At 42.3% G+C, this 27,901-nt stretch overlaps 1 protein-coding gene across 1 annotated transcript in view; it reads left to right on the top strand.

The window, feature by feature from the left end:
* The window catches only part of ift122 (intraflagellar transport 122 homolog (Chlamydomonas)), a 139,422-nt gene that overhangs the window by 80,291 nt on the left and 31,230 nt on the right, over positions 1-27,901 (top strand). The window contains exons 13-22 of the mRNA XM_043708443.1: positions 724-888; positions 1,946-2,143; positions 4,652-4,792; positions 7,690-7,743; positions 11,262-11,423; positions 14,596-14,762; positions 19,078-19,249; positions 20,469-20,571; positions 21,442-21,582; positions 25,114-25,211. Coding sequence (XP_043564378.1) covers positions 724-888; positions 1,946-2,143; positions 4,652-4,792; positions 7,690-7,743; positions 11,262-11,423; positions 14,596-14,762; positions 19,078-19,249; positions 20,469-20,571; positions 21,442-21,582; positions 25,114-25,211 — 1,401 coding nt within the window. The remainder of the gene's footprint in view (positions 1-723; positions 889-1,945; positions 2,144-4,651; positions 4,793-7,689; positions 7,744-11,261; positions 11,424-14,595; positions 14,763-19,077; positions 19,250-20,468; positions 20,572-21,441; positions 21,583-25,113; positions 25,212-27,901) is intronic.

The raw sequence follows: 27,901 nt of genomic DNA, 5'->3' as shown, positions 1-27,901 counted from the left end.
ATCCAATTTCCTACTGGAAGCTTTGATTGACCCTTTTTCACCTGACCTTCAGGCAGTGCATTCCAGACCCTAAACAATTGCTATATGAAAAGGTTTTTCCTTATCTCTCCATTGATTCTTTTGCCAGTTACCTTAATCTGTGCCACCTTGTCTTGATCCTTAACCAAAGAGAGCAGTTGTTCCCATCTACGCTGTCTTCCTTGTTACCATCATTCTTTGGAGCATTTTAACTAATCCCGTCCCATCTTTCCATTGAGATTTGCTATTTTGCTGTTTTGGCAATGGTTGAGGATTTTGCGATGGACTTAAAGGCGAGAACATATAAAGGCATGAAATGCTGATCTTTTGTTTTGCAGGAATCAACAAAGTTTCAGCTAAGTTTTATATTAAAATGTAATTAAATTTAAATGGCATAATATTCTGTGCTGTAAACCAATGCTGTAGTGAACTGGACTGCAGCTGCCAAACACATTTCACCTGGATTGACAGAAAATTGAGATTTTATTCCAAAGCTTTAAACTGTAATCAAAAAACAATCCCAGAAGTGTAAGGACACGGGTGCTCACCACCGTCATTCATTTTTAGAGGAAAATAGGAGATTATACACCAACAGTTTCAGAATCACTTCTGGTATTGGCACATAATGTTACAGTATTAAAATGAATCACAAATCAGGCATATTTTAGAAAAGTGAATATGTATCTGTTTGCTTATCACTTATAGATTCTGAAAATATTTGTTGACAACCCATTTGCCATTGTACTTCTTAAGCAAGCCACATCTGTACGCTGTTTAGACATGAGTACATCACGCAACAAACTGGCTGTAGTGGATGAACACAACACTTGTCTGGTATATGACATAAGTACAAAAGAACTCCTTTTCCAGGTAAGTTGGATGTAATCATGGTGTAGATATTCTTTGAAGAAGTGCCTTCTATTTATTGCAGTATTTTGTGAAAACATGAGCAACAATGTCCTTGAAAAATTTAAAAAGTTGGCTTTGTGCTTCAGGGTGACGGCTAGTGTCAGACTGTTTCATTGAGGCTCCAAATCCAATACAGTCTTTCATTGCTTTGCCTGTAGCTTTAAATATGATTATTACAAATTGAAATGTGGTGCAGTATTTGGCGTGGAGCATTAGCATTGTAGTCATTTAGGTGGGATAAGGAAAGGTAGCAATTTTGATTATTCCATTTTTTGGATGTGCTTCTCAGTCAGCCTGCCATTGCTCCATTGTTGGATTTAAAGTTAGAAATTCAGTAAATAAACTATTCCCATTCATTGGTGATGTTGTCTCTTTCTAACCCCCGCTACTATATTCATTCATAGCCAATAATTATAGGGATATAGGAGCAAACGTAGGAAACCATGACTGCACCGTGGTCTAACTCCATAAACCTGCCTTTGGTCCATATCCCTTAATACCCTTACTTAACAAAAATTGATTTATCTCTGATTTAATGCTAATAACTCATCTTGAATCAACTGCCATTTATGGAAGAGAGTTCCAAACCTCAGCCACCCTTTGTGTGTGGAAGTGTTTCCTAACATCTCTCTGAACAGTCTATTCCTAACTCTCAGACTATGCCCCCTAGTTCTAGAATCTACAACCAGTGGAAATAGTTTATCTTTATCTTTATCTTCCTGTTACTATCCTTGAAGACTTTAATCAAGTCATCCCTTAACTTTCTAAATTCTAGAGAATAAAGGCCTAATTTGTATAATCTCTCCTCATAATTTTATCCCTGAATTCCAGGTATCATTCATGTTAACTTACTTAGTATTCTTTCCAAGGCCAATATATCCAAAATTACTGATGATTCTGTATTTCAGTGCCTGCAACAATCAGTAGTAATTGTTATAGTTGTTGGAAAATGGTACTTTTTGAAAATTAATGCTGGCTAATAATCTGTGGACATTCCTCCACTCAATGTCCTCTGTAGGAGCCGAATGCCAATAGTGTGGCTTGGAACACCCAGTGCGAAGATATGCTTTGTTTTTCTGGTGGTGGTTTTCTCAACATCAAAGCCAGTAATTTTCCAGTGCACCAACAGAAGCTTCAGGGCTTTGTGGTGGGATATAATGGCTCCAAAATCTTCTGCTTACATGTATACGCCATGTCAGCGGTTGAGGTCCCGCAGGTATGTCTCATTGTATCGTTTGATATATGGTCACAGTGTGCATATGATCAGTGAACATAGAGTTTCGCTGATGCATTATTGAGTAGATTGTGTATGGCACTGAGAATAAGGATATTTCTGATTATTGTTAGCTAAACTCAGCCAAGGCAGCAACTGCATCTGTTTACTTGACTTCAATGCCATTGAGAGCAAAATAGATTTAGTAGTCATTAATACACTTGTTTAAAATGCACGCCTGATAAAGATAAGGTTGAAAATTTAAAAAAAGAATATACTGGAAGTATGAAGCAGTTCAGGCATCATCTGTGGAGCAAGAAACTGAGTTAATGTTGCAGGACTCTGACCTTCTATCAAAACTGGGAAAAGCTAGAGATGTAGTAAGTTTTGACCAAGGGATTAGTGGGCCAGGGACAAATGGAAGGTCTGTGATTGCATGAAGGACAGGAGGGATTGTATGATGGAAATGTTTAGCTCACAGGATCAAGGGGAATAGTGCTGGGGAAAGAAAAGAAACAAAGAAACAAAAAGTGAGCCTAAAACAGGTGTGCTGCTGTCTGAAGGCAAAAGCTTGAAGTTTTCATGTCAAATAATTCTAAGAAAACTCAGTCCAGTTCCTGATAGGCAGTGATCTGTGGCTCAAAAATGTCCTTAATTTACTACTGTTAGTGTTAAAGTGGTAATCTCCCAATAAGATGATTGATGAAACAAATGAAATGAAAAGGTGTGATAGAATGAGTCCTCTTCCGGAATGAGACTGAGACCCATTGCTTGGACAGGGCAGAGAGCTTTGTTCTGTATAGATCTTTAGTAGGCTCTAGAATTACTTAAAGCTTTCCAATTCACATTACCACAATACAGAAATTCACTCAAAAGACATTAAACTGCTTTGGTCTAGGGAGGACAAGCATAAGGCTGGAAGAACACAGCAAGCCAGGTGGCACCTGGAGGTGGAGAAGTCGACGTTACGGGTATAACCCTCCTTCAGGAATGGAGGTGAGGTTAGGGGGAGCTGCAGGTAAAAGTGGAGGGAGGGCAAGGGTTATGGCTGGGGAGGAGGCAAAGTGATGAGGTAATGATAGATGAATACTGGTGGTGGTAACAACCTGGTTGGTCAATGGGAGGAATGAATCTGGTTGGTAGCTGGAAATAAGGGTTGGTCGGAGTGATGGAAGGGAGGAGGCAGGGCTGGAAAGGGATTGGGGGAAGATGGGAAAGTTATTTTAAATTGGAGAACTCAATGATGAGTTCTCCGGGTTGTAGGCTGCCCAGGCGCAAGATGAGGTGTTGTTCCTCCAACCTGCGGTCTGATTCACTGTGACAATGGAGGAGACTGAGGACGGACATGTCGGAGAGGGAGTGGGAAGGGGAATTGATATGGGCGGTGACTGAGAGGTCAGGCAGGTCCTTGCGGGCTCGGCTGAGATGCTCAGTGAAACATTGCGAATGTTTACATTTGGTCTCACTGATGTTTTACCTGGAAGGACTGTTTGACATTCACCTGCCTCTCTTCCAATGTAATTTACTGTATCCGGTACTCCCAGTGTGGTCATCTCTACATTGGTGAGACAGAACATAAACTTAGGCAACATTTTGCCAGGCATCTCAGCTGGGCCCATAAGGGCCAGCCTGTCCTCCTGGTCACTGCCCATTTTAATTCCCTTTCCACTCCCTCTCTGACATGCCCATCCTCAGTCTCCTCCATTGCCACAGTGAATCAGGCTGCAAATTGGAGGAACAATACCTCATCTTTCGCCTGGGTAGCCTACAGCCGGGAGGAGTCAAAATTGAGTTCTCCAATTTCAAATAACCTTCACTTCCATTCCCTGACTCCCTTTCTAGCCCCGCCTCCTCTTTTCCTCCAACTGACCCTTCCTTCCAAATACCAACCGGATTCATTCCTCCCATCGACCAACCAGGTTGTACCCACCACCTGTGTTCACCTATCACAACCTCACCACTCTGCCTGTCTCCCCACCCATAACCCTTTCCTCTGCCTCTCTTTATCTGCAGCCCCCCCCCGCCGCCGACTCCCACCTCCATTCCTGAAGGAGGGTTATACCCGAAATGTCGACTTCTCCACCTCCAAGTGCTACCTGGCTTGCTGTGTTCTTCCAGCTTCCTGCTCATGTACTTTGGATTTCAGCATCTGCAGTTTTTTTAATCTCTTGGACTTGGGAAGGCAATGTTCGTCAGTGACCGAAGGGAAAGTGAAAAGTTTGATTTGAGTTAATTAGACAGGATCTCATGAAATGTATATTACAGGACCTGAATCAGACTGGCTAATGGGGGAAACAAGTCTGTCTACCATGTACCCCATCCTGAATCACCTAATAAACTTATCGTAAGGCATTGCATTGTCCAGAGGTATGCTGTGGTTGTGTGTTATCTCCTTCAGAGCAAGATTAGGAGATGGGATGGTGGCTAATGTTTAAAAAAAAATGTTCTGTTTCACAGATGCAATTAGACTTGCTCATAAATAACATACAACTTTCTTGTTTTAAAAATAAGTCTGCACCCATGTACCAGTACTTGGAGAAGAAGATGTATAAGGAAGCCTATCAAATTGCGTGCTTGGGTGTAACAGAGAATGATTGGAGAGACCTAGCAATAGAAGCTTTGGAAGGGATGGATTTCGACACTGCTAAAAAGGTACCAGTAACACACACAACTCTGCAAGCGTATGCAGATAAATAGAGTATGAAGTTCAGCTTCTTAAAGGGATTCATTAAATTAGTACAAATGAGCAGAAAATGTCTGAGCAGATTTTGCAAAGGAGGAATGGTTTTAATTCTAAAACCACTGTCCTGCAATGAAGGACAGAGATGGAGAAGGTGGGTGTCTTACAGTGATGCATAGGGCTAGAGCTGGTGAGTGTCCTACTGTGAGGGACAGGTCTGGAGAACGGGAGTGTCCTACAGTGAAGGCGGCGCGGTACTCGGTGGTTAGCATTGCTGCCTCACAGCGCTAGGGACCCGGGTTCAATTCCCGTCTCGGGCAACTTCTGTGTGGAGTTTGCACATTCTCACCGTGTCTGCGTGGGTTTCCTCCAGGGGATCCGGTTTCCTCCCACAGTCCAAAGAAGTGCAGGTTAGGTGAATTGGCCATGCTAAATTGCCCATAGTGTTAGGTGGATTAGTCAGGGATAAATGTAGGGGAATGGGTCTGGGTGGGTTGCTCTTCGGAGGGTCAGTGTGGACTTGTTGGGCCGAAGAGCCAGTTTCTGCACTGTAGGGAATCTAATCTAATCTAATCAGACCATTTCATTGGCTTATTTTTTTCTTGTGGCACTTATTCATATAAAATACTGCTATTGCAAAGCAAGCAAAGCAGTTTTAGTCCTGTCACTATCAGTTTGCCAAAATATGTTTATCCTTCCAACACTTCAACAGAGATTGCAAAGTTTGTCTTTACTGATTGCTCTGTGTAAATGAAGGGCAGGGTGGAGAGGATAAGTGTCCTACAATGAGGGACAGAGATGGAGAAGGTGGGTTTCTTACAGTGATGCATAGGGCTAGAGCTGGTGAATGTCCTACTGTGAGAAACAGGTCTGGGTAAGGGGAGTGTCCTACAGTGAGGGACTGGGCTAAAGAGGGTGAATGTCCTACAGTGAGGGACTGGGCTGAAGAGGGTGAATGTCCTACAGTGAAGGACTGTGCTGAGGAGGGTGAATGTCCTACAGTGAGGGACTGGGCTGAAGAGGGTGAATGTCCTACAGTGAGGGACTGTGCTGAAGAGGGTGAATGTCCTACAGTGAGGGACTGGGCTGAAGAGGGTGAATGTCCTACAGTGAGGGACTGGGCTGAGGAGGGTGAATGTCCTTCAGTGAGGGACTGTGCTGAGGAGGGTGAATATCCTTCAGTGAGGGACTGGGCTGAAGAGGGTGAATGTCCTACAGTGAGGGACTGGGCTGAAGAGGGTGAATGTCCTTCAGTGATAGACGGAGCCTGAATAGGTAAGTATTCTACAGTGATGGACACAGCCTGAGTGAGTGTGTTCTACACTGAAGGACAGAGTTTAAGTGGGTGGGTGTCCTACAGTGAGGGACTGGACTGGAGAAGGATAGTGTCCTGCACTGAGGGCAAAGCCCAAGTGGGAGCATTCAACAGAGATGGAGAAGCATGTATCAGATCATAGAATCCATACAGTGTGGAAACAGGCCATTTGGCCCAACAAATCCACACTGACCCTCTGAAGACTATTCCATCCAAACCCATTCCCCTACCCTATTATTTTACATTTCCCCTGACTAATGCACATAATCTACACATCCCTGAACACTATGAGCAATTTGGCATGACCAATTCACCTAACCTGCACATCTTTAGACTGTGGGAGGAAATTGGAGCACCTGGAGGAAGCCCATACAGACACAGGGAGAATGTACAAACTCCACACAATCATCCAAGGCTAGAATCGAACCCAGGACCGTGGCACTGTGAGGCGGCAGTGCTAACCACTGCCGCCCTATAAATTGAATTGAAGCATTAGCTTTTTATTTTCACATTTTGCCAGTTTTGGCTTCAAATGTAACATGATTTGAAATCATGTTTCCTAAATTATAGTATAAGTAACATATACAATTGCAACACTAGAATATATGTGAGGGGAGGAAATGTGCATCTCCTTTATAACCTCTGACTCACCATGTGTAATTCTTACTTACAAGCAGGAAGTGTCAGACTGACATTGGGAGACCATGTTTTAACATGCTGTGTGCTACTTTTAAGCAAGATGTGTTCACAATAGCAATTGAATTATTTTTGTCACATCTGCCTCAAGGAAAGATTTTGCCTCAATTTGGTGTCTCCTCTTTGGGATTTATTGGAATAGGTACGGGATGGAGTTCTTTGGAGCTGCATATTTGATCTCTAGCAAGTAGCAGTGCAATATTTTGTTATCATAGAATCCCTACATTGTAGAAACAGGCCATTTGGCCCAACAAATCTACATTGACCCTTCGAAGAGTTACCCACCCAGACCCATTCCCCTACCCTGTTGCTCTACATTTACCCCAGACTAATGCACCTAATCTACACATCCTGAACGCTATGAGCAATTTAAAATGACAGTTCCCCAACCTGTACATCTTTTGGATTGTGGGAGGAAACTAGAACACCAAGAGGAAACCCATGCAGACATGGGGAGAATGTGCAAACTCCTGAGGATGGAATCGAACCCAGGTCCCTGGCACTATGAGGCAGCAGTGCTAACTAGTGAGTCACGATGCCGTCCTTATCTGTATCTGTATTTCAGTAAAGTTTTATAGAGAAAATGAAAAACTTGCATAGTAGTGATGTGGGATAAATGTTGGTTAGGACACTGGGGAGGACTCCTTGCTGTTCTTTGAATAATTGCAGTGCATTTTATTTCTATCTGAGGTGGACCTCAGATTAACTTGCAAGTCTGGCATCTCTTTTATGCAGCAATGCATAAGTACATGAGTGTATATCAGGACAGCAGTGACGCATGAGCTTGGATTGGTTATGTGCTGAAGTGGAGTAGGATTCACCTGTGTGCCTAAATCTAATGTTATAATTGATTGGCAGGCATTTATCAGAGTGCGGGATCTCCGCTACCTGGAGCTTATCAGCAGCATTGAGGTAAGGAAATTACTTTGTGAATCATTTTAATGTTCTTATAATTATTATCATATCATATTGAATGGATTTAGCAATTTGAAAACACAGGTACTTTTTTTTGCGTTTTCATAGTTGAATTTGATGTGGTTTAACTTCACCATGAACCTGCTTAAAGTTCAAAACAGTGGTCGATCTGGACTTGAGGCTGGAATAGCAGGATTCTTCTTGCAGGTTATAGTCTCACATTGACCTAAATCTTTCATTCTAGGTGGGGATCCTTATTTTCAAGCCAGATCAGCCAAAAGGTTACATACTTCCTAACTTTGATTTTTTTTTGGACTGTTCTGATGGAAAATTGTGCAGAAATTGCACAGCACAGAAATCATCCTAGAGGACAGCAGAGAGAACATTGGTAAAGACATATCCACTTTTTATGGCTGTAGCTGCCATAGTAAAGAGTATAAATGGCCAGAACATCTTTGAGAAACAACAAAGAGAAGGGTTAGTGTGTAGGGCATTATGACTAAGTGAGCAGGGATGAATCAACTCCCTTCTTTTTAATACCCTTGGTAGACCATAGCATAGTTTTCATTTCTTTTCAGTATACTAATGTGCTTTTCTTTTCAGCATATTACACTTCAATTAAAACATTCACAAGTTCAAAATTAAGGAGCAAATTATAAGGTTTTCTTGAATGAAAGAAAGAGGAGCTTACTAACCTCTCCAAACAAAATGAATAAAACGTGACATTAAACATATGCAAAAACAGATATAAATTTAAGAAGTGGATAGTGTCTAGTACAAAATAAAAGAATATTCAGTTTAAAAGTCCCTGAGCTGGTACGTTTTAATCTGAGACCACAGCTATTTTCTCATGGCTTGTGGGTGTTGATGGCTAGGGCAGCATCTGTTGTCTGTGCCTATTTGCCCTTGAGAAAGTGATGGTAAGCTGCTTTCTTGAATCTCAGGGGTTTTCAGGGGAATCTGTGAATATGGTATTCCCATGTATCTGCTGCCCACATCCTTTTAGATGGAAATGTCCATGGGTTTAGAAGGTGCTGTCTGAGGATCTTTGCTAATTTCTGCAGTGCAGCTTGTCGATAATACAGACTGCTGCTACAGAGCATCGGTGGTGGAGGGAGTGTATGCTTGTGGATATGAACCACACACTGTAAGTTCACACATAAGCACCCCAATTTAACTGAGAATTTCTTAAATTTTCTGTGACCCTGACTTGTGCCTTGTAATGTTGGACACTCCTGACTTGTGCCTTGTAGATGTTGGACAGTCTTTGGAGAGTCAGGAGGTGAACTACTTACTACTTGTTTAATCAATGTCTTATATTCTCAGCAGTAGCAAAATTTGTAGATATATTCCTTGGAAAATTGATGTTCTCCAGATTGTTTTGTTACTGGGTGAGATAAAAGGGACCAAGTCCCACTGTTACTTATCCTTTCTGCCAATGCAGCTGCTTGAAATATAGGTAATTTGTTTATTCATGTGTCTGACACAATTGATTTTCCAAGCTGAATAATTTGCAGGCAAATCTTTCATCCCAATATGTGAATTTACCTGTCAAGGTGTAACTCAAGCAGGAGTTACAGATCTGAGTTTCTATGCCTTTTGATAACCAGGTTAATTTTGGCACAGCCTGATTCTTGTTTCTTAATGGTTCCATAAGCTGGTTCAGCTTGTGGTTAGCTGATTGCTGCAGCCCTTTTGCCAGTGTTTTCTCCTTTCTGGTTGGGGATGTGGGGAGCGTGTTGGTGGAGTAGGTCCAGTGGGGGTGTCAAAGGATCAGTTATATAGTTACGCAGGAATTAGACATGAGTTTTACCTGTCCAATGTTTCCTCATCAATTATCCTGATAAATAAGTTGGAACCTTCTGAAGTCTAACTCGGAGTTGGAGACAGATTGTTATTCGACCATCAATATGCTGTGTTACCTATCCTGGAAAGGGTACAGACCATTTTACAGGAAAGAGAAGGACCGGCAGTCACAGTCCATTGGAAGGAAGATTGGAGAGGCTAGAGTTTAAGAAGCAAGTTAAAAAGCAGAACCTCAGAGCTTACTCCCAGTGCCACAAGCCAGGCATAGAAGGATATTGCAAGGTTATACATAGCTAGAGACATCCTGCAATGGAAGAGCTCAAGAGTCCTGGGTTATTAGATTTCGGCTGAAAATGTGTTGCTGGAAAAACGCAGCAGGTCAGGCAGCATCCAAGGAGCAGGAGAATCGATGTTTCGGGCATGAGCCTGAAGAAGGGCTCATGCCTGAAACGTCGATTCTCCTGCTCCTTGGATGCTGCCTGACCTGCTGCGTTTTTCCAGCAACACATTTTCAGCTCTGATCTCCAGCATCTGCAGTCCTCACTTTCTCCTTATTAGACTACGGGGAAATTAACTAGTCTTATGGGAGAAAATTTAAATTAATTTGATAGAAGTTTGAGCACCAAAGTATAATGTTAAAAAAATAGAAACAGGCTGCATAGAGAACTGAGTGATAATTAATTAAGTGGGGTCACAGAAAATTTAAGAAATTCTCAGTTAAATTGGGGTGCTTATGTGTGAACTTGCAGTGTGTGGTTCAGAAGATTGATTGATTAAGTGCCGTCAACTTGCAGTGGTGTCTCCAGGTATCTGCTGCTCTGTCCTTCTCTAGGTGGAAGGTGATCATATGTTTGGAAGATGCTGTTGAATGAACCTTGGTGAATCTTGTGGGTGATGCAACTGTGCATCGTTGCTGAAAGGAGTGAATGCTGAAAGTGGTGTCCGAATGCCAATGAAGCATTGTCCTGGATGGTATTGAGTTTCTTATGTTCGAGGTGTGGAGAGTTTTCCATCACACTCCTGATTTATGCCATATATATAGTTGACAGGCCTAAGGTAAACAGGAGATGAGCTACTCATCGTAGGATTCCCAACATCTGGCTTACTGTTGTACTCACAGCATTTACATGGCTATTCCAATTCAATTTCTAGTCAGTTGGTATCCCCAGAATGTTGATAGTGGTGAATTCATCAATGATAATGCCATTGAATGGCAATGAGCAAAGGTTCAATCTCTCTTTCTGGAAATGGATATTGCCTGGAACTTCCATGGTGCAACTATGAATTGCCACTTATTAGCCCAAACCTGGATATTGACCAGATCTTGCCGCATTCGTGCATGCCATTAATGTCAAGGTAAAGCAGCCAACTCATTGATGTTTGCCCCCATTTTAAGGTGTTTTGTTGGCCTGCCTTTGGAAAGTTTGCAACAATCCAGCTGATGACATTCAGAATTCATAATTTCTTATGCTAAGGAGATGCATTTTGGATTATGTTGGCATTGTTCCATGAAAGCCAGCTTTGAGAAACATGAAAAGCTTGGGCATCCACTTACCAGAGTGATTGATCCTACTAAACCGGAGGATATCTCCTGTCAGCCCAAATCTCTTCTGTTCCCTTTCAATTATACAATTAACTCAGTGCAAAATGTGTTGAATAATTTCTATCTGTGTTTGAATTTATTACTAATTGAATTATTTCCTTAACAGGAGCGTAAGAAGCATGGTGAAAATGACAATGAGCTGTTCCTCGCAGATGTTCATGCCTACCAAGCCAAGTTCCATGAGGCAGCTAAGCTGTACAAGAAGACTGGAAATAATAGTCGTGCCTTAAATATGTATACTGACCTATGCATGTTTGATTATGCCAAGGTACTATCTTGCTAATAATCTTTAGGATGGTTTTAAACTTCAGTTCTTGTAGTTTCAAGTTTTAACATGCACCAACATCGATAGAGCATGGCGAGAGCAGTTTTTTTGCCTACTTTGCACTTCTTTGAATGTAGCTCTAAACTTATGGCTGGCCTTTTTATTTGTGCATTAGGATCTTGTCACCATCTCAGACATTCTTAAATGGCATAAGCAAAAAAGCATTTAGCCTGCTTTCCAACAGAAACATATATATATATTTTGAAAAGCCACATATCAAAAGCCCTAAAAGAGTAACTTGATTTTGATAACAGCATAGTACTGCTGATGCTGGAGGTCTGAAATAAAACAGAGTTTTGGAGAATTTCAGTATGTCTGGCAGTTTGTGGAGAGAGGAACTGGATTAACATTTCGAGCCCAATATGACTCTTCTTCGGAAGGACAATAATGTAGGTCTCAAAATGTTAGCTCTGTTTCTCTCCCCACAGATGCTGTTAGACCTGCTGAGTTTGTCCAGCATTTTCTGTTGTTGTAATTTGATTTTAATCTTCTCTGCTAAGTCAACATTCTGGTATGAATGCATGAGCAGTTTAAACAACTGGAGAGGAGGAGGGTGGAGCATGACATGACGTGCCATAATACCAATCACTAACTTTGAACACCAGAGTGCATACTTTGGAACAGTGTGACGCTGGCACCTTCCCTAGATGTGATACATTCCTGTTCTCTGTTGTACAGGGCTGAGTCTTGGTAACACCTTACAGGAAGTGAAATAAAATTTTGCATGTTTTATAGTCACTAAAAGCTTCATTATTAGACAACAGTGAATTTGGGTTAAGTATGTTGATGATTCTGGTTCTAAATGGGCACCATGAGAAGCCTTGAGTTCAAGTCCTATTATAGTAAGTTATGAAATTTAATTCCACAAGATTGGCACCGAAAGCAAAATGACCATGAAAGCTTCTGAATTGTGACGACCCAGATGACTTGTCCATATTCTTCAGTGAAGGGAATTGATACCTTTTCCGGTTCTACAGAAACCATTTATACTACTTATTTAAATCATAATGATCTTAAGGCAACAAAAGGAGGCAATTGATATGACCTTGGCACTGTCATCAATGTCCCACCAAATCAAAAGGAAAAATATTAGCAAATTAGGTAATATAGAAAATACTGAAAAGTCAGCAGTGTGGCAATATCTGTGGAAAGAGAAACAGAGTTAACGTTTCGAGTCCGGTATGACTTCTGAAGAATTAAAGGTGTTTGTTTAATATATTTTTGACAGAGTCCAAGAAGAGCAATAGAGCAAATGGCATAGAAGCCCAGTGCAAAAGACATAGGGGGTTGTTAATAGTGAAGAAAGAAAAGAGATGTGAAATGTAATCATAGAATCCCTACAGTGTGGAAACAAGCCCTTCGGTCCAACAAGTCTATACTAACCCTCTGAAGCGTAACCCACCCAGACCCGTTCCCCTACCCTATTATTTTACATTTCCCCTGACTAATGCACCTAACCTGCATCCCTGAACACTGTGGACAATTTAGCATGGCCAATTCACCTAACCTGCATATCTTTGGACTGTGGGAAGAAACCGGAGCACCCGGAGAAACCCATGCAGACATGGGGAGAATGTGTAGTCGCCCGAGGCTACAGTCTAGTCCGGGTTCCTGGCGCTGTGAGGCAGCAGTGCTAACCACTGCTGTGAATGAGTGTAAGTTAAGATGTGAAAGGAGGAAAGAATTGGCGGCACGGTGGCTCAGTGGTTAGCACTGCTGCCTCACAGCACCAGGGTCCCAGGTTCGATTCCAGCCTTGGGTGACTGTCTGTGTGGAGTTTGCACATTCTCCCACAGTCCAAAGCTGTGCAGGTCAGGTGAATTGGCCATGCTAAATTGCTCATAGTCAGAGGCAAATGGGTCTGGGTGGGTTACTCTTTGGAGGGTTGGTGTGGACTTGGGCCGAAGGGCCTGCTTCCACGCTGTAGAGGATCTAATCTAATTTTAAAAATTAATAAGTGTAAAGTAAACACGTTGCAAACAAGTCAAGATTGTGGAGTTGGTGGTAGAGAATCTAAGAAAAATGGAGAACAGGCATAATGTGGCTAGTTTCTGAAGTTATTGAATTCAATATTGAAACTTCAAGGCTAAAAATGCCTCAGTGCAAAATTAAATGTTGTTCCTTGAGCTTACATTATGCTTCATTGAAACATTGTAGCAGGATGAGGACAGAAATGTTAGCATGAGAGCAAGGTGGTTTATTGAAATAGAAAACAACTGGAAGGTCAGGATTATTCTTACAGAGTGGGGATACTCTGCAAAAGTAGTCATCCAGTCTGTATTTGATCTCGCCAATGTGAAGGAGACCATGTTGTGAATAGCAAATACATTGGACCAGCTTGGAAGAAGTACAAGCAAAATGCTGCTTCACGTGGGTTTGAGACCTTGGACGGTGAGGAAGGAGGAGGTGAAGTGTTACACCTTATATGGGAGGGTGCTGTTGGGCAGCATGAAGTGTTCAGAGTGATGGAGAAGTGGACCAAGGTACAGTCCATGTGAAATGCTTATAGTGGAGGGGAGGGGAAGATATATTTAATGGTAGCATCCTGCTGGAGGTGGTGGAAGTGGTGGAGGATGATCCTTTGAATGCAGAGACTTGTGAGGTCGAAAGTAAGGCTGAGACAGATCCTATCATTGTTCTAGCAAGGAGGGGAAGGGGTGATGGTGGAAGTACTTGAATCCCCAGTTGAGGAAAAAGATACTGATATTGGAGGCAGCCCGGTGGAAGTGGCATCTTTGGATCAAATGCGACAGAGATGAGGAAATTGGAATGGAATCCTTGGAGGAAGCAGGGAGTGAGGAGGTGTAATCAAAATAACTTTGAGTGTCAGTGGGCTTATATTGGATATCGTTGGGATGTCCTCTACACTCAAATAGAAACCGTGAAGTCAAGGAAGAGAAGCAATATGTCAGAGATGGACCAGAAGTAGGTGCAATTAAATAATTTAGATCAAATTAATAGCTTGTTAAAGGAAGCCAGATTATTTTATACAAGAACCCTCTTGTCTGGTTGGAGTTAAAAATGTACTGTATATGAATGGTTTACATTTAACTTATCTTTTCCAGATCTTTATCAGAGGAAATATTAATGATCCATTTTATCGTAATTTCCTCAGGATTTCCTTGGCTCAGGTGATCCCAAGGATACAAAGATGTTGATTACTAAACAAGCAGACTGGGCCAGGAATATCAATGAACCAAAAGCAGCTGCAGAAATGTACCTGTCTGCAGGAGAGCATCTAAAAGCAATTGAGATCATCGGGGACCATGGTTGGGTTGATATGTAAGTCTGTGACATGGATTTAAATAGCCATTTGTGTACTTGAAAGTAAAGGAAAGAGATTGCTGGATTCCTTGTTTTCCTTCCTTAAAATGCAACTACATAATATTAGCAATCTTGCAGCATGCACTACTTTTATGTTCCCGGCTGGTGTAATTATTGGACAAATCAGATCCCAGGCAGAGACCTGGCTTGATGGATCATATTGGTTTAGTTTTAGTGAAGTGGTCACATGCTGACACTTTAGTATAGATGTGGTTGCTATAGATTTCGGTTTAACAATAAAACAGAACTTTATTACAAAAAGAATGAAATTAAATTAGAATAATCCCAACAATCTGCTCATAATACAAAGATCTTGAACCCATATGGGCCCACAGTTCACAAGTTCAAGTTCTAAATTAGGGTAAGGTGAATATTGATGGAATTAGACAGGAGCTGACAGGGGTTGATTGGAGTAGTTTGTTTGCAGGTAAAGGGACTTCTGGCAAGTGGGAGGACTTTAAAAGTGAGATAGCTAGAGTTCAAGGTCTATATGTTCCTGTGAGGGTGAAGGATAATGTTGGTAGGAATAGAGAACCCTGGATGACAAGTGAAATTGAGGCTTTGACCAGAAAAAAGGAGGCAGCATGGCTCAGGTACAGGCAGCTGGGATCAAGGGAATCCCTGGAGCTATACAGGGAATACAGGAGTTTACTGAAGAAGGATATCAGGAGGGCAAAAAGGGGGCATGAGATAGCCTTGGCTGAGAATATTAGGGTGAATTCAAAGAGGTACTTCCAGTATATTAAAGGAAAAAAAAATTGGAGAGAAAATAGGGCCTGCCCAGGGACTAATGTGGACATATATGTGTTGAACCTCACAAGATGGGCGAGGTTCTCAATGAATATTTGTTCTCTGCATGAAGAGTTGGAGAAAGACATGAAGTTTTGGATATTTGGGGTAGTTAGTGATGATATCTTGATGACAGTCCATATCACAGTGAGGAGGTGTGGGATGTATTATAATCTATGACGGTGGATAAATCTCCTGGTCCTGACCAGATATATCCAAGAATGCTGCAAGAGGCTCGAGAAGAAATTAGAGAAGAACTGACTGATATTTTTGAATCATCATTAGCCGTGCATGAGGTCTTGGAAAACTGGAGGGTAGCAAATGTTGTTTCGTTATTCAAGAAGGGCTGCAAAGAAAAGCCTTAGAACTACAGACCAGTAAGCCTAACATCTGTGATAGGTAAGTTACTTGAGAAGAAGCTGAGATAAAATAAACATGCATTTGGAAAGACAAGGTTTGATTAGGAGTAGTCAGCATGGCTTTGTGAATGGGCAATCATGCCTCACAAATTTATTAGCGATCTTTGATGAAGTGACCAGGGATATTGATCAGAGCAGAGCATAATCTATATGGATTTCAGTAAGGCCTTTGATAAGATTCCACATGGTAGGCTACTCTAGACGGTTAGATGGCATGGAATTCAGGGGGAGTTGGCAAATTGGATACACAATTGGCTTGATAGTAGGAAGCAGAGGGTATTCGTGGAAGGATGCTTTTGGACTGGACGCCTGTGATTAGTGGAGTGCCTCAGGGTCAGTGCTGGACCCATTACTGTTTGTTATCTATATCAATGATTTGGATGAGAATGTGCAAGGTATGATTAGTAAGTTTGCTGATGACACTAAAATAGGCGGTATCGTGGATGGTGAGGAAGGTTAAAAGAAATTGCAGCAGAACCTTGACCAGCTGGGGAATTGGGCTGAGAAATGGCAAATGGAGTTTTATATAGATAAGTGTGAGGTCTTGCATTTTGGAAAGTCAAATCAATATAGGCTGGCACGGTGGCTCAGTGGTTAGCACTGTTGTTTCACAGCGCCAGGAGCCGGGTTCAATTCCAGCCTCAGGCGACTGTATATGTGGAGTTTGCACATTCTCCCTCCGCGTGGGTTTCGTCTGGGTGCTCTGGTTTCCTCCCACAGTCCAAAGATGTGCAGGTCAGGTGAATTGGCCATGTTAAGTTGCCTGTAATGTTGGATGCATTAGTCAGAGGAAAGTGGGTCTGGGTGGGTTACTCTTTGGAGGGTTGGTGTGGGCCGAAGGGCTTGTTTCCACACTGTAGGGAATCTAATTTAAGATAGGAGTTTCATGGTGAATGGTAGGGCCTTAAGGAGTGTAATGCAACAGTCGGATCTTGGAGTTCAGGTTCACACTTCTCTGAAAGTGGAGTCACAGATAGAAGGCTTTTGGCACACTGGCCTTCATCAGTCAAGGCAGTCAGTATAGACGTTGGGACGTTATGTTGCATAGGGTGTTGGTAAGGCCGCACTTGGAGTATTGTGTTCAGCTTGGTCACCTTGTTATAGGAAGGATGTAATTAAACTGGAAAAAGTGCAGAAGAGATTTACAAGGGTGTTGCGTGGACTCAATGATCTGAGTTGTAGGGAGAGGTTGGACAAGCCAGGACTGTTTTCTTCAGAGCGTAGCAGACCGAGGGTGGATATTTTAGAGGTGTATAAGATCATGAGACACATGGATATGGTGAATGCACTCAGTCTTTTTCTCACAGTTGGGATTTCGACGACTAGAGGGCATCAGTTTAAGGTTAGGGGGGAAAGAATAAAAGGGAAACTGAGGGGCAACATTTTTATACAGAGGGTGGCATGCATATGGAATGAGCTGCCATGAAAATGGTTGAGGTGAGTACATTAACAACATTTAAAAGGCATTTGGACAAATACATGGATAGGAAAGGATATGGTCATGGAGGTCCTGGGCCTCCTTCACCGCTGCTCCCTCACCACCTGGAGGAAGAACGCCTCATCTTCCGCCTCGGAACACATCAACCCTAGGGCATCAATGTGGACTTCAACAGTTTCCTCATTTCCACTTCCCCCACCTCACCCCAGTCCCAAACTTCCAGCTCAGCACTGTCCCCATGACCTGTCCTACCTGCCTATCTTCTTTTCCACCTATCCACTCCACCCTCCTCCCTGACCTATCACCTTCATCCCCTCCCCCACTCACCTATTGTACTCTATGTTACATTCTCCCCACCGCCACCTTCCTCTCATTTATCTCTCCACCCTTCAAGCACTCTGACTGTATTCCTGATGAAAGGCTTTTGCCCGAAACGTCGACTTTACTGCTCCTCGGATGCTGCCTGAACTGCTGTGCTTTTTCAGCACCACTGATCCAGAATCTAGTTTCCAGCATCTGCAGTCATTGTTTTTACCTTTTTTACTTAGAAGGATATGGGCTAAGTGCAGGGAAATGGGGTTAGCATGGACAGACATTTTGGTCAGCATGGACCAGTTTGGGCTAAAGGGCCCGTCTCCGTGCTATAGACTGTATGACTCTGAGTATAATCCCATTAACCCTAGCATGCTCCTTTATAAATTGAAAAGAAACAAAGCAGCGTTTGTGTAGAAAAGCCACTGGTAAGTTCCTAAAATGCCACCTATAGTTCAGTCCCCAAATCACCACTTATATAATACTTAAACCATTACCCCTACATTTAACACCTTGGTTTAGTCACTTGGTGCTTCAATTATTAAACTAGAAGTTTGATAGCTTCCTCCTGGAGCTGTCAAATACCAGAGCTTCAAGGTACTTAGCTTAAATAAGTTGGTGGGACGGCTGGTTTGCCATTTTGTGATGCTAACAATGTGGATTCAGTTTCCACATTGGTTAGGACTACTATGAAAGAGCCTCCTTCTCAGCCTCTCCCCTTGCCTCTGTGGTGATCCTCGAGTTAATTCCCCACCAGTCATCTCTCTAATGAGAGGGCAGTCATGTGATCTGATAGGACTACAGCAACTTTACTATGTTCTATTAAAGCCTTAATTCACTGGTCCCTTGTATTCCAGTAATGTATTCAGTCACTGGTGCTACCCTTTTCCATTAATATCATATGAATGCAATTGTATGAACAATCTGTCATTGACCTAGGTACTAGAAGTGCCAAAGACACATCCTTGTTAATTGACTTTGTAAAGTCTATCTCACTAATACCTGAGGATGTGCACCAAAACTGACTTTGACCACCAATTAATACAGACACATCCCCTGATTAAGCCACCAACCAATACAGATACACCCCCTGACTAAGCCATCAACCAATGCAGACACACACACTGACCAAAAAAATCGAACACAGATATATGCTGATCATAACACAAACCATCACCAAATTGCACACTAACCTAAGCATGAAACAATACGAAGAATGGATTAAATCATGAAAGAACGTATACATTTCTGTTTCTATATTTGCAACAAAACTCTATTGAACTTTTAATGAGCAGCTTTTGTTTTCCTTATACAGGTTAATTGATGTAGCTCGCAAATTAGACAAGGCTGAGCGGGAACCCCTATCAAGGTGTGCCTATTTTTTAAAGAAGCTTCAGCATCCTGGATACGCAGCAGAGACATATATGAAAATGGGAGACCTTGAGGCCCAGGTCCTGCTGCATGTGGAGACCAGGCACTGGGAAGAGGTGAGGATGTTTGCTATCTGCTCTTACTGAGAAGTAATGGTTTGAAAAAGTGCAACCTTGACATAATAGCAACCCCAGGAAAGGTTTATGTACCATAGATGGTTATAGATGATATAACTTGCCAGATTTTTATAGAACTAGCAAGTAATAAATATGATCACTGTCGACAGAAAGCTCAGCACTGACTGGGTTTGTATGTAGTGAAGAGAGATAACAGCATTCGCAAGATGTTAGGAATTATGTAGTATTAAGAAAATTGAAAAGTTGTGAAAGCATCGGTGCAGACTTGTACTAGTTCTGCAAGGTTTTGACCCATAAAGTGAAACTGCCCATAGGTTTGGTCTGCATCAGGCAGTTGGTGCAAGGAATTGAAATATCACCTAAATGTCATTCCAACGCCTAAGTTCAGGAACTTTGGGGGAAATATTGTTCTAGTCATATGATGTAGCAACACTGTAAATGTATTTCAGAAAGATTTACTCTGTTCAGTATTTCTAGTGAAATCATAAGTATGTTTAGATTAGATTCCCTACAGTGTGCAAACAGGCCCTTCAGCCCAACCAGTCCACACCGCCCCTCTGAAGAGCAACCCACCCAGATCCACTTCCTGCTGACTAATACACCTATCACTATGGGCAATTTAGCATGGCCTATTCACCTGACCGGCACATCTTTGGACTATGGGAGGAAACCGGAGCACCCGGAGGAAAACCACGCAGACATAGGGAGAATGTGCAAGCTCCACACAGACAGTCACCCGAGGCTGGAGTCGAACCTAGGACCCTGGTGCTGTGAGGCAGCAGTGCTAACTACTGTACTGCCCTAAAGAAATAAATATTCACAGGAACGCTTCATAGGCTCAATTACAGTGTAGCTGACAGTTTTCCCCAGGGCAATGTTTTCCATATTTTTGGGACACTGACTGAGTTCTCCACCTTTGTTTATTTTGCTCAGTATCTAGGTCAGGTGCAATGACTGGTGTCAGAATTTGTTCCTTCCATTAATTGGGGACAATTTATGTCTGTGCTATAGTTCTGTTTACACCCTATCTCAGAATCCTCCTTGCTTATTTATTCTCATGCCTTTCCCATTTACACCAAGCGACTAATTGGGTTGGCGTCTGTGATGGACAACGTCTGATTAGCAACCTTGTGTGTACTGTTGGACCACGTAGTGCTCATATTCCGTTTGGTGTGAACTTTTGTTTATTTCTGTTCAGGCCTTTGCTTTGGTGGCTCGGCACCCAGAATTCAAAGACACTGTGTATGTGCCATATGCACAGTGGCTAGCAGAAAATGATCAATTTGAAGAAGCCCAAAAAGGTAAGAATTTGTTAAACTTGGCGACGTATTGTCAGGGCTCACTCATGTTAGGCAAGGGAAGTGATTTTACCCAAATCTGGAATTGTTGAAGCTGTCTTTTCTCTTGTGACTAAAATAACAGTTTGTGAGCACATTTTCTGATTTTCCATGTAAGTTTGTAAGTGGGAAATTGTTATTTTGCTTACCAGAGAAATGACATGTAAAAGAAAGTGCAGCTTCGAGTCATTGGCTGTGTTTTTAACATTGGCTGTAAAGTACCTTAACTGTGCTTTTGCTATTCAATGCTCCTGACTAAAACTGGGGAGTGACATTATAGTGTAATGTCCCACAAACCTGGAGATTTTCCTTTCAGTCGTATGGGGGTGGAAATTCCACTCACTCAGGCATGTATTGCAAGTTTCTTCTTTCTTTTGTTCACTTCTTAAAATGTAGATGATGTCAGGGTCACCCCCACAAATAGTGTCAAGGAGTGGAAGTGCCAGTTGTGGGAGTTGCTATATCCCTGGTTTGGTTGAACTCTCATTGTACCCGAGATTGGTACGCTGAGAGACAGAGACAAAAAAAAATCATCCTTCAACTAGCTGCAAGAAGGCTTCCATGGGTGGAAGAAAAATAAGTAAACCAGGCTGAGGTTGAACCTTTCCCACCTAATTATATGGAGGTATCAAACTCTAAGATATATTTGCCAGATACATACCTCTGGAATCATTGCTGCCCTGCTGGGCCAGTCCTAATGCGGTACCAAGAATACCGATCAGCTTCCTGCAGCCTGACAATTTTCAGGACAGTAATGAGCAGCTTGTTACTTACTTATACATTTATGAAAGATTGCTAAAGGTTTGATTTGGATTCCTTTACTCCTATTTCCAGCATTTCACAAGGCTGGGCGGCAAGATGAGGCAGTCAAGGTTCTGGAGCAACTGACTCACAATGCGGTTCTGGAAAGTCGTTTCAATGATGCTGCCTATTATTATTGGATGTTGTCTATGCAATGTCTGGACATAGCTCGAGGTAAGGCTAGTATTTTTATTGGATATTGTGTATAAAGTGCCTGGATAGCAGTGCTCCATGCTCTATGACGTAGCAGTTCGTCCCTGGTTTCAGTGCGTGTACACTGCAGAATTGTATGCATTGAGGTTTATGGTGAAAGGGGAAAGATTTAAAAGGGACCTATGGGGCAACTTTTTCAAGCAGAGGTTGGTGTGTGTATGGAATGAGCTGTCAGAGGAAGTGGTGGAGGCTGGTACACTTACAACATTTAAAAGGCATGTGGATGGGTATATGAGTAGGAAGGGTTTAGAGAGATATGGGCCAAGTGCTGGCAAATGTAGGGGGGTGATGGATTCTCAGGGGAACGTAACACGAACAGCTAAGTTTCTGGTATGTCGGATTCCAAGAGATCAATTGTGTTAGGGGATTCTCTAGTCCGAGGTACAGACAGACATTTCTGTGGCCAGCAGCAAAAAAGCAGAATGGTGTGTTGCTTCCCTGGTGCCAGGATCAAGGATGTCTCAGAGAGGATGCAGAGTGTTCTCAAGGGGAAAGAGAGGCCAGCAAGAGGTCATTGTCCACATTGGAACCAACGATATAGGAAGGGAAAAGATTGAGATTCTGAAGGGAGGTTATAGAGAATTAGGCAGAAATTTAAAAAAGAGGTCCTCAAGGGTATAGTATCTGGATTACTCCCGGTGCTACGAGCTAGTGAGTGCAGGAATAGGAGGTTAGAGCAGATGAATGCATGGCTGAGGAGCTGGTGTATGGGAGAAGGATTCACATTTTTGGATCATTGAAATCTCTTTTGGGGTAGAAGTGACCTGAACAAGAAGGATGATTGCACCTAAATTGGAAGGGGACAAATATACTGGCAGGGACATTTGCTAGAGCTGCTCGGGACGATTTAAACCTAGTAAGGTTTGGGGGGGGGGGATGCAGAGTAGGTAGGGCCCAAGGAGATAGTGAGGAAAGAGATCAATCTGAAACTGGTGCAGTTGAGAACAGAAGCAAGTTAAACAGTCAGGCCAGGCAGGGACAAGGTAGGACTAATAAATTAAACTGCATTTATTTCAACAGGAAAGGCAGATGAACTCAGGGCATCGTTAGGAACATGGGACTGGGATATCATAGCAATTACAGAAACATGGCTCAGGGATGGGCAGGACTGGCAGCTTAATGTTCCAGGATACAAATGCTACAGAAAGGATAGAAAGGGAGGCAAGAGAGGAGGGGGAGTGGCACTTTTGATAAGGGATAGCATTACAGCTGTGCTGAGGGAGAATATTCCTGGAAATACATCCATGGAAGTTATTTGGGTGAAACTGAGAAATAAGAAAGGGATGATCACCTTATTGGGATTGTATTATAGATCTTCTAATAGTCAAAGGGAAATTGAGAAACAAACTTGTAAGGAGATCTCAGCTATCTGTAAGAATAATAGGGTGGTTATGGTAGGGGATTTTAACTTTCCAAACATAGACTGGGACGGCCTTAGTGTTAAGAGTTTAGATGGAGAGGAATTTGTTAAGTGTGTGATTCAGTACATGCATGTACCTACTAGAAAAGGTGCAAAATTTGAACTACTCTTGGGAAATAAGGCATGGCAGGACCATAATTCTATTAGATTTAAAATAATGATGGAAAATGATAGACCAGTTCTAAAAATTGAAGTTCTAAATTGGAGAAAGGCCAATTTTGACGTTATTAGGCAAGAATTTTCAAAAGCTGATTGGGGGCAAATGTTCACAGGTAAAGGGACGGCTGGAAAATGGGAAGCTCTTCAGAACGAGATAACGAGAGTCCAGAGAAAATATATTCCTGTTAGGGTGAAAGGAAAGGCTGGTAGGTAGAGGGAATGCTAGATGACTAAAGAAGTTGAGGGTTTGGTTAAGAAAAAGAAGGGAGCAAATGTAAGGTATAGTCAGGATAGATCGAGTGACTCCTTAGAAGAGCATAAAGGCAGTAGGAGTATACTTAAGAGGGAAATCAGGAGGGCAAAAAGGGGACATGAGATAGCTTTGACAAATAGAATTAAGGAGAATCCAAAGGGTTTTTACAAGTACATTAAGGACAAAAGGGTAACTAGGGAGAGAATAGGGCCCCTCAAAGATCAGCAAGGCGGCCTTTGTGTGGGGCCGCAGAAAATGGGGGAGATACTAAGCTAGCATTTTGCATCAGTAAAGTTACTGTGGCAAAGGATATGGAAGATATAGACTGTAAGGAAATAGATGGTGACACCTTCCAAAATGTCCAGATTACAGAGGAGGTAGTGCTGGATGTCTTGAAACGCATCAAGGTGGATAAATCCCCAGGACCTGATCAGGTGTGGCAATCTAAGGAAGTGTTTGCTGGGCCTCTTGCTGAGACATTTGTATCATTGATAGTTGCAGGTGAAGTGCCGGAAGACTGGAGGTTGGCTAATGTGGTGCCACTGTTTAAGAGGGGCGGTAAAGACAAGCCAGGGAACTATAGACCAGTTAGCCTGACGTCGGTGATGGGCAAGCTGTTGGAGGGAATCCTGAGGGACCGGATGTACATGTATTTCCAGGGTTGGAGGATTTGAGCTTTAGGGAGAGGCTGAACCGGCTTGGGCTGTTTTCCCTGGACCTTCTAGAGGCTTACAAAATTATGAGGGGTATGGATAGGATAAATAGACAAAGTCTTTTCCAGAACTATCTGGCCTAGGTTTAGGGTGAGAGGGGAAAGATATAAAAGAGACCTAAGGGGCAATATTTTCACGCAGAGGGTGGTACGTGTATGGAATGAGCTGCCAGAGGAAGTGGTGGAGGCTGGCACAATTGCAACATTTAAGAGGCATCTGGATGGGTATATGAATAGGAAGGGTTTGGAGGGATATGGCCCGGGTGCTGGCAGGTGGGACTAGTTTGGGTTGGGATATCTGGTCGGCATGGACGGGTTGGACCGAAGGGTCTGTTTCCATGCTGTACAACTCTATGACTATGACTCTAAATGGGACTGGTTTAGGTTGGGATACCTGGTCGGCATGGACGAGTTTGACCGAAGGGTCTGTTTCCGTGCTGTACATCTGTGACCCTGACTTGCACTCCATTTTGTGCAACTTGCATTGATGACACCATCAAATAGTCGTTTAGGGGCTGCCCTATCACTTGCTCACCAGCTCTGTTTCTGGCATTTTCCTTTCTTTAGTTATCAATTTTTTTTTGTGACTGCGCTGTTCCATTTTATTTCAAATCCTTGAAATGCTTTGAGTTTGTGTAAGTATTCATTGAGGGCTAATCCCAGGGGTACGTTTTCCAGCTTTTGTGAAAACAACTCAATGCATTAGCCCTCCAGCCTCACTACTGGGCCCAGAGTATTTATCACACGTTAAATTAATTTGAGTATTAATTAGATACAGTACATGTCTGGGAAGACTGATAAGGAATTGCATGAAACAGAGGTGAGTGTGTTTGACGAACTGGACCCTTATTGATGTAAATTTTAAGAATGGGCATCTGTCTGAAATTTAGTTTGTTCTTATTTACTTTGGCATGATAAAGTTTAACAGCTTTTGCATCTGTTTAACAGAAAAGGCAGAGAAGCAACTGGAGATGCTTAAAATGTTTCACCATTTCCAGCACCTGGCGGAACTTTACCATGCATACCACTCGATCCAGAGATACACGGTGAGAAACTGCTCAGATTGCCTTCCAAAAACAATCATCTTTCTGAAATGTGCCAAGATTTAGGATTTAGTTTGTCGATTGCTTACTATATGAGTAAGTTTTATCAGGCGGATAGTTTGTCTTTTTAGGATGAGCAAGAGAACATCCTTAAATCTTATTAAAGGAGATTTACTATATTTGATTGATTCCTTCATGTATAGTAAATCAGAATGTGGCTTTGCAATTGGCTTCACCTCACCAGATTGTCTTTCCGTGGCTTCTCAAGACAGTAAGAGGGAAGAAGATGGCAACATGTGTGATCCAAAACACACAAGGGACCTTGCTACCTTTTAATTAGATATTGCACACTTAAGGTTCTCTTTTAATTAAGGTAGAAAAAAGGAGGAAACAACTTTGAACAATTGTTACCAGTAGCAGTAGTGTACTGGACAAACTAATAGGGCTAACTAAAAGCAAAATTCTAAGGATGCTGGAAATATAAAACAGAAAATGCAGGAGAAAATGAGCAGATTTGGTAGATCTGTGAAGACAAAAACAGAGGTAATGTTTTGAGTCCAATTTGCCTCTGAAGAATAGGCACACCTGACTTGAAACATTCATGCTATTTCCTTCTCCACAGATACTGCCAGATCAAATGGGAATAAAGGCTATCAAGCTGGTATAAATATATGATTTAGACTTGAATGTAAGAGAGTTGAACAGTAAGTTAGCAGATGATATGAAAATTGGTGGAGTGGTAAATAGTGAGGAGCATGTAGGTAGGCTGGTCAGATGGGTTGATCAGTGGCAAATGAATAAGTGTGAAGTGAGGCACTTGGGCAGAACAAACAAGGCGATCACCCTTCATCATCCTAGAGGTAAAAGAAAGGGCGATCCATTAAATGTGGGAATTGGTAGATTGGAAGGTGAAGACAAGGGGAATCCTATTTTGGTTCTAGAAGGGAGGGAATGGTGATAAAGCAGGAAACAGGACAGAAGCAGTTGAGACCCCTTACAATAGTGGTGGAGGCCAGGGGATCTGCAATTAAAAAAGAAGTGAAATGTACAGAAGAGTTGGTACAGTAGGTTGCATCATTAAAACAGACCAGTGATGGGAGAATGGAATGGAGCCCTTACAGTAAACAGACTGTGAGGAAATCTAAACCAGGGAGCTTGGAATGCTAGTCATTGCCAAAAAGCTTTAGTTGGCAGCATTCTGGTCTATAGTTTCCTGGCTTGTGCTTACACCTTTCTTAAACAGTGGCAACACGTTAGCCAACCTCTAGTCTTCCAACACCTCGCCTGCGACTATCGATGATACAAATATCTCAGCAAGAGGTCCAGCAATCTCTTCCCGAGCTTCCCACAGAGTTCTAGGGTACACCTGATCAGATTCTGGGGATTTATCCACCTTGAAACATTTCAAGACATCCAGCACTTCCTTCTCTGTAATATGGACATTTTGGAAGGTGTCACCATCTATTTCCTTACAGTCTATATCTTCCATATCCTTTGCCACAGTAAATAGTAATGCAAAATACTAGTTTAGTATCTCCCCCATTTTCTGCGGCTCCACAAAAAGGCCGCCTTGCTGATCTTTGAGGGGCCCTATTCTCTCCCTAGTTACCCTTTTGTCCTTAATGTATTTGTAAAAACCCTTTGGATTCTCCTTAATTCTATTTGTCAAAGCTATCTCATGTCCCCTTTTTTGCCCTCCTGATTTGCCTGTTAAGTTTAGTCCTACTGCCTTTATACTCTTCTAAGGATTCACTCGATCTATCCTGTCTATACCTTACATATGCTTCCTTCTTTTTCTTAACCAAACCCTCAATTTCTTTAGTCATCCAGCATTCCCTCTACCTACCAGCCTTTCCTTTCACCCTAACAGGAATATACTTTCTCTGGATTCTTGTTATCTCATTTCTGAAGGCTTCACATTTTCCAGCGTCCCTCTACCTGTGAACATCTGTGCCCAATCAGCTTTTTAAAGTTCTTGCCTAATACCGTCAAAATTGATGGTGGGCAAGTTGTTGGAGGGAATCCTGAGGGACAGGATGTACATGTATTTGGAAAGGCAAGGACTGATTAGGGATAGTCAACATGGCTTTGTGCGTGGGAAATCATGTCTCGCAAACTTGATTGAGTTTTTTGAAGAAGTAACAAAGAAGATTGATGGGGGCAGAGTGACAGATGTGATCAGTATGGACTTCAGTATGGCATTCGACATGGTTCCCCATGGAAGACTGGTTAGAAAGGTTAGATCTCATGGAATACAGGGAGAACTAGCCATTTGGATACAGAACTGGCTCAAAGGTAGAAGTGGAGGGTTGTTTGTCAGACTGGAGGCCTGTGACCAGTGGAGTGCCACAAGGATCAGTGCTGGGTCCACTGCCTTTTGTCATTTACATAGATGATTTGGGTGTGAGCATAAGAGGTACAGTTAGTAAGTTTGTAGATGACACCAAAATTGGAGGTGTAGTGGACAGCGAAGAGGGTTACCTCAGATTACAACAGGATTTTGACCAGATGGGCCAATGGGCTGAGAAGTGGCAGATGGAGTTTAATTCAGATAAATGTGAGGTGCTGCATTTTGTGAAAACAAACCTTAGCAGGACTTATACACTTAATGGTAAGGTCCTGGGGAGTGTTGATGAACAAAGAGACCTTGGAGTGCAGGTTCATAGCTCCTTGAAAATGGAGTCGCAGGTAGA

This window comes from Chiloscyllium plagiosum, chromosome 18 (assembly GCF_004010195.1).
Source record: "Chiloscyllium plagiosum isolate BGI_BamShark_2017 chromosome 18, ASM401019v2, whole genome shotgun sequence".
Classification (NCBI taxonomy): domain Eukaryota; kingdom Metazoa; phylum Chordata; class Chondrichthyes; order Orectolobiformes; family Hemiscylliidae; genus Chiloscyllium; species Chiloscyllium plagiosum.
Note: the sequence above shows the minus strand (reverse complement) of the source record. Positions and strands in the feature narration are given on the sequence as shown.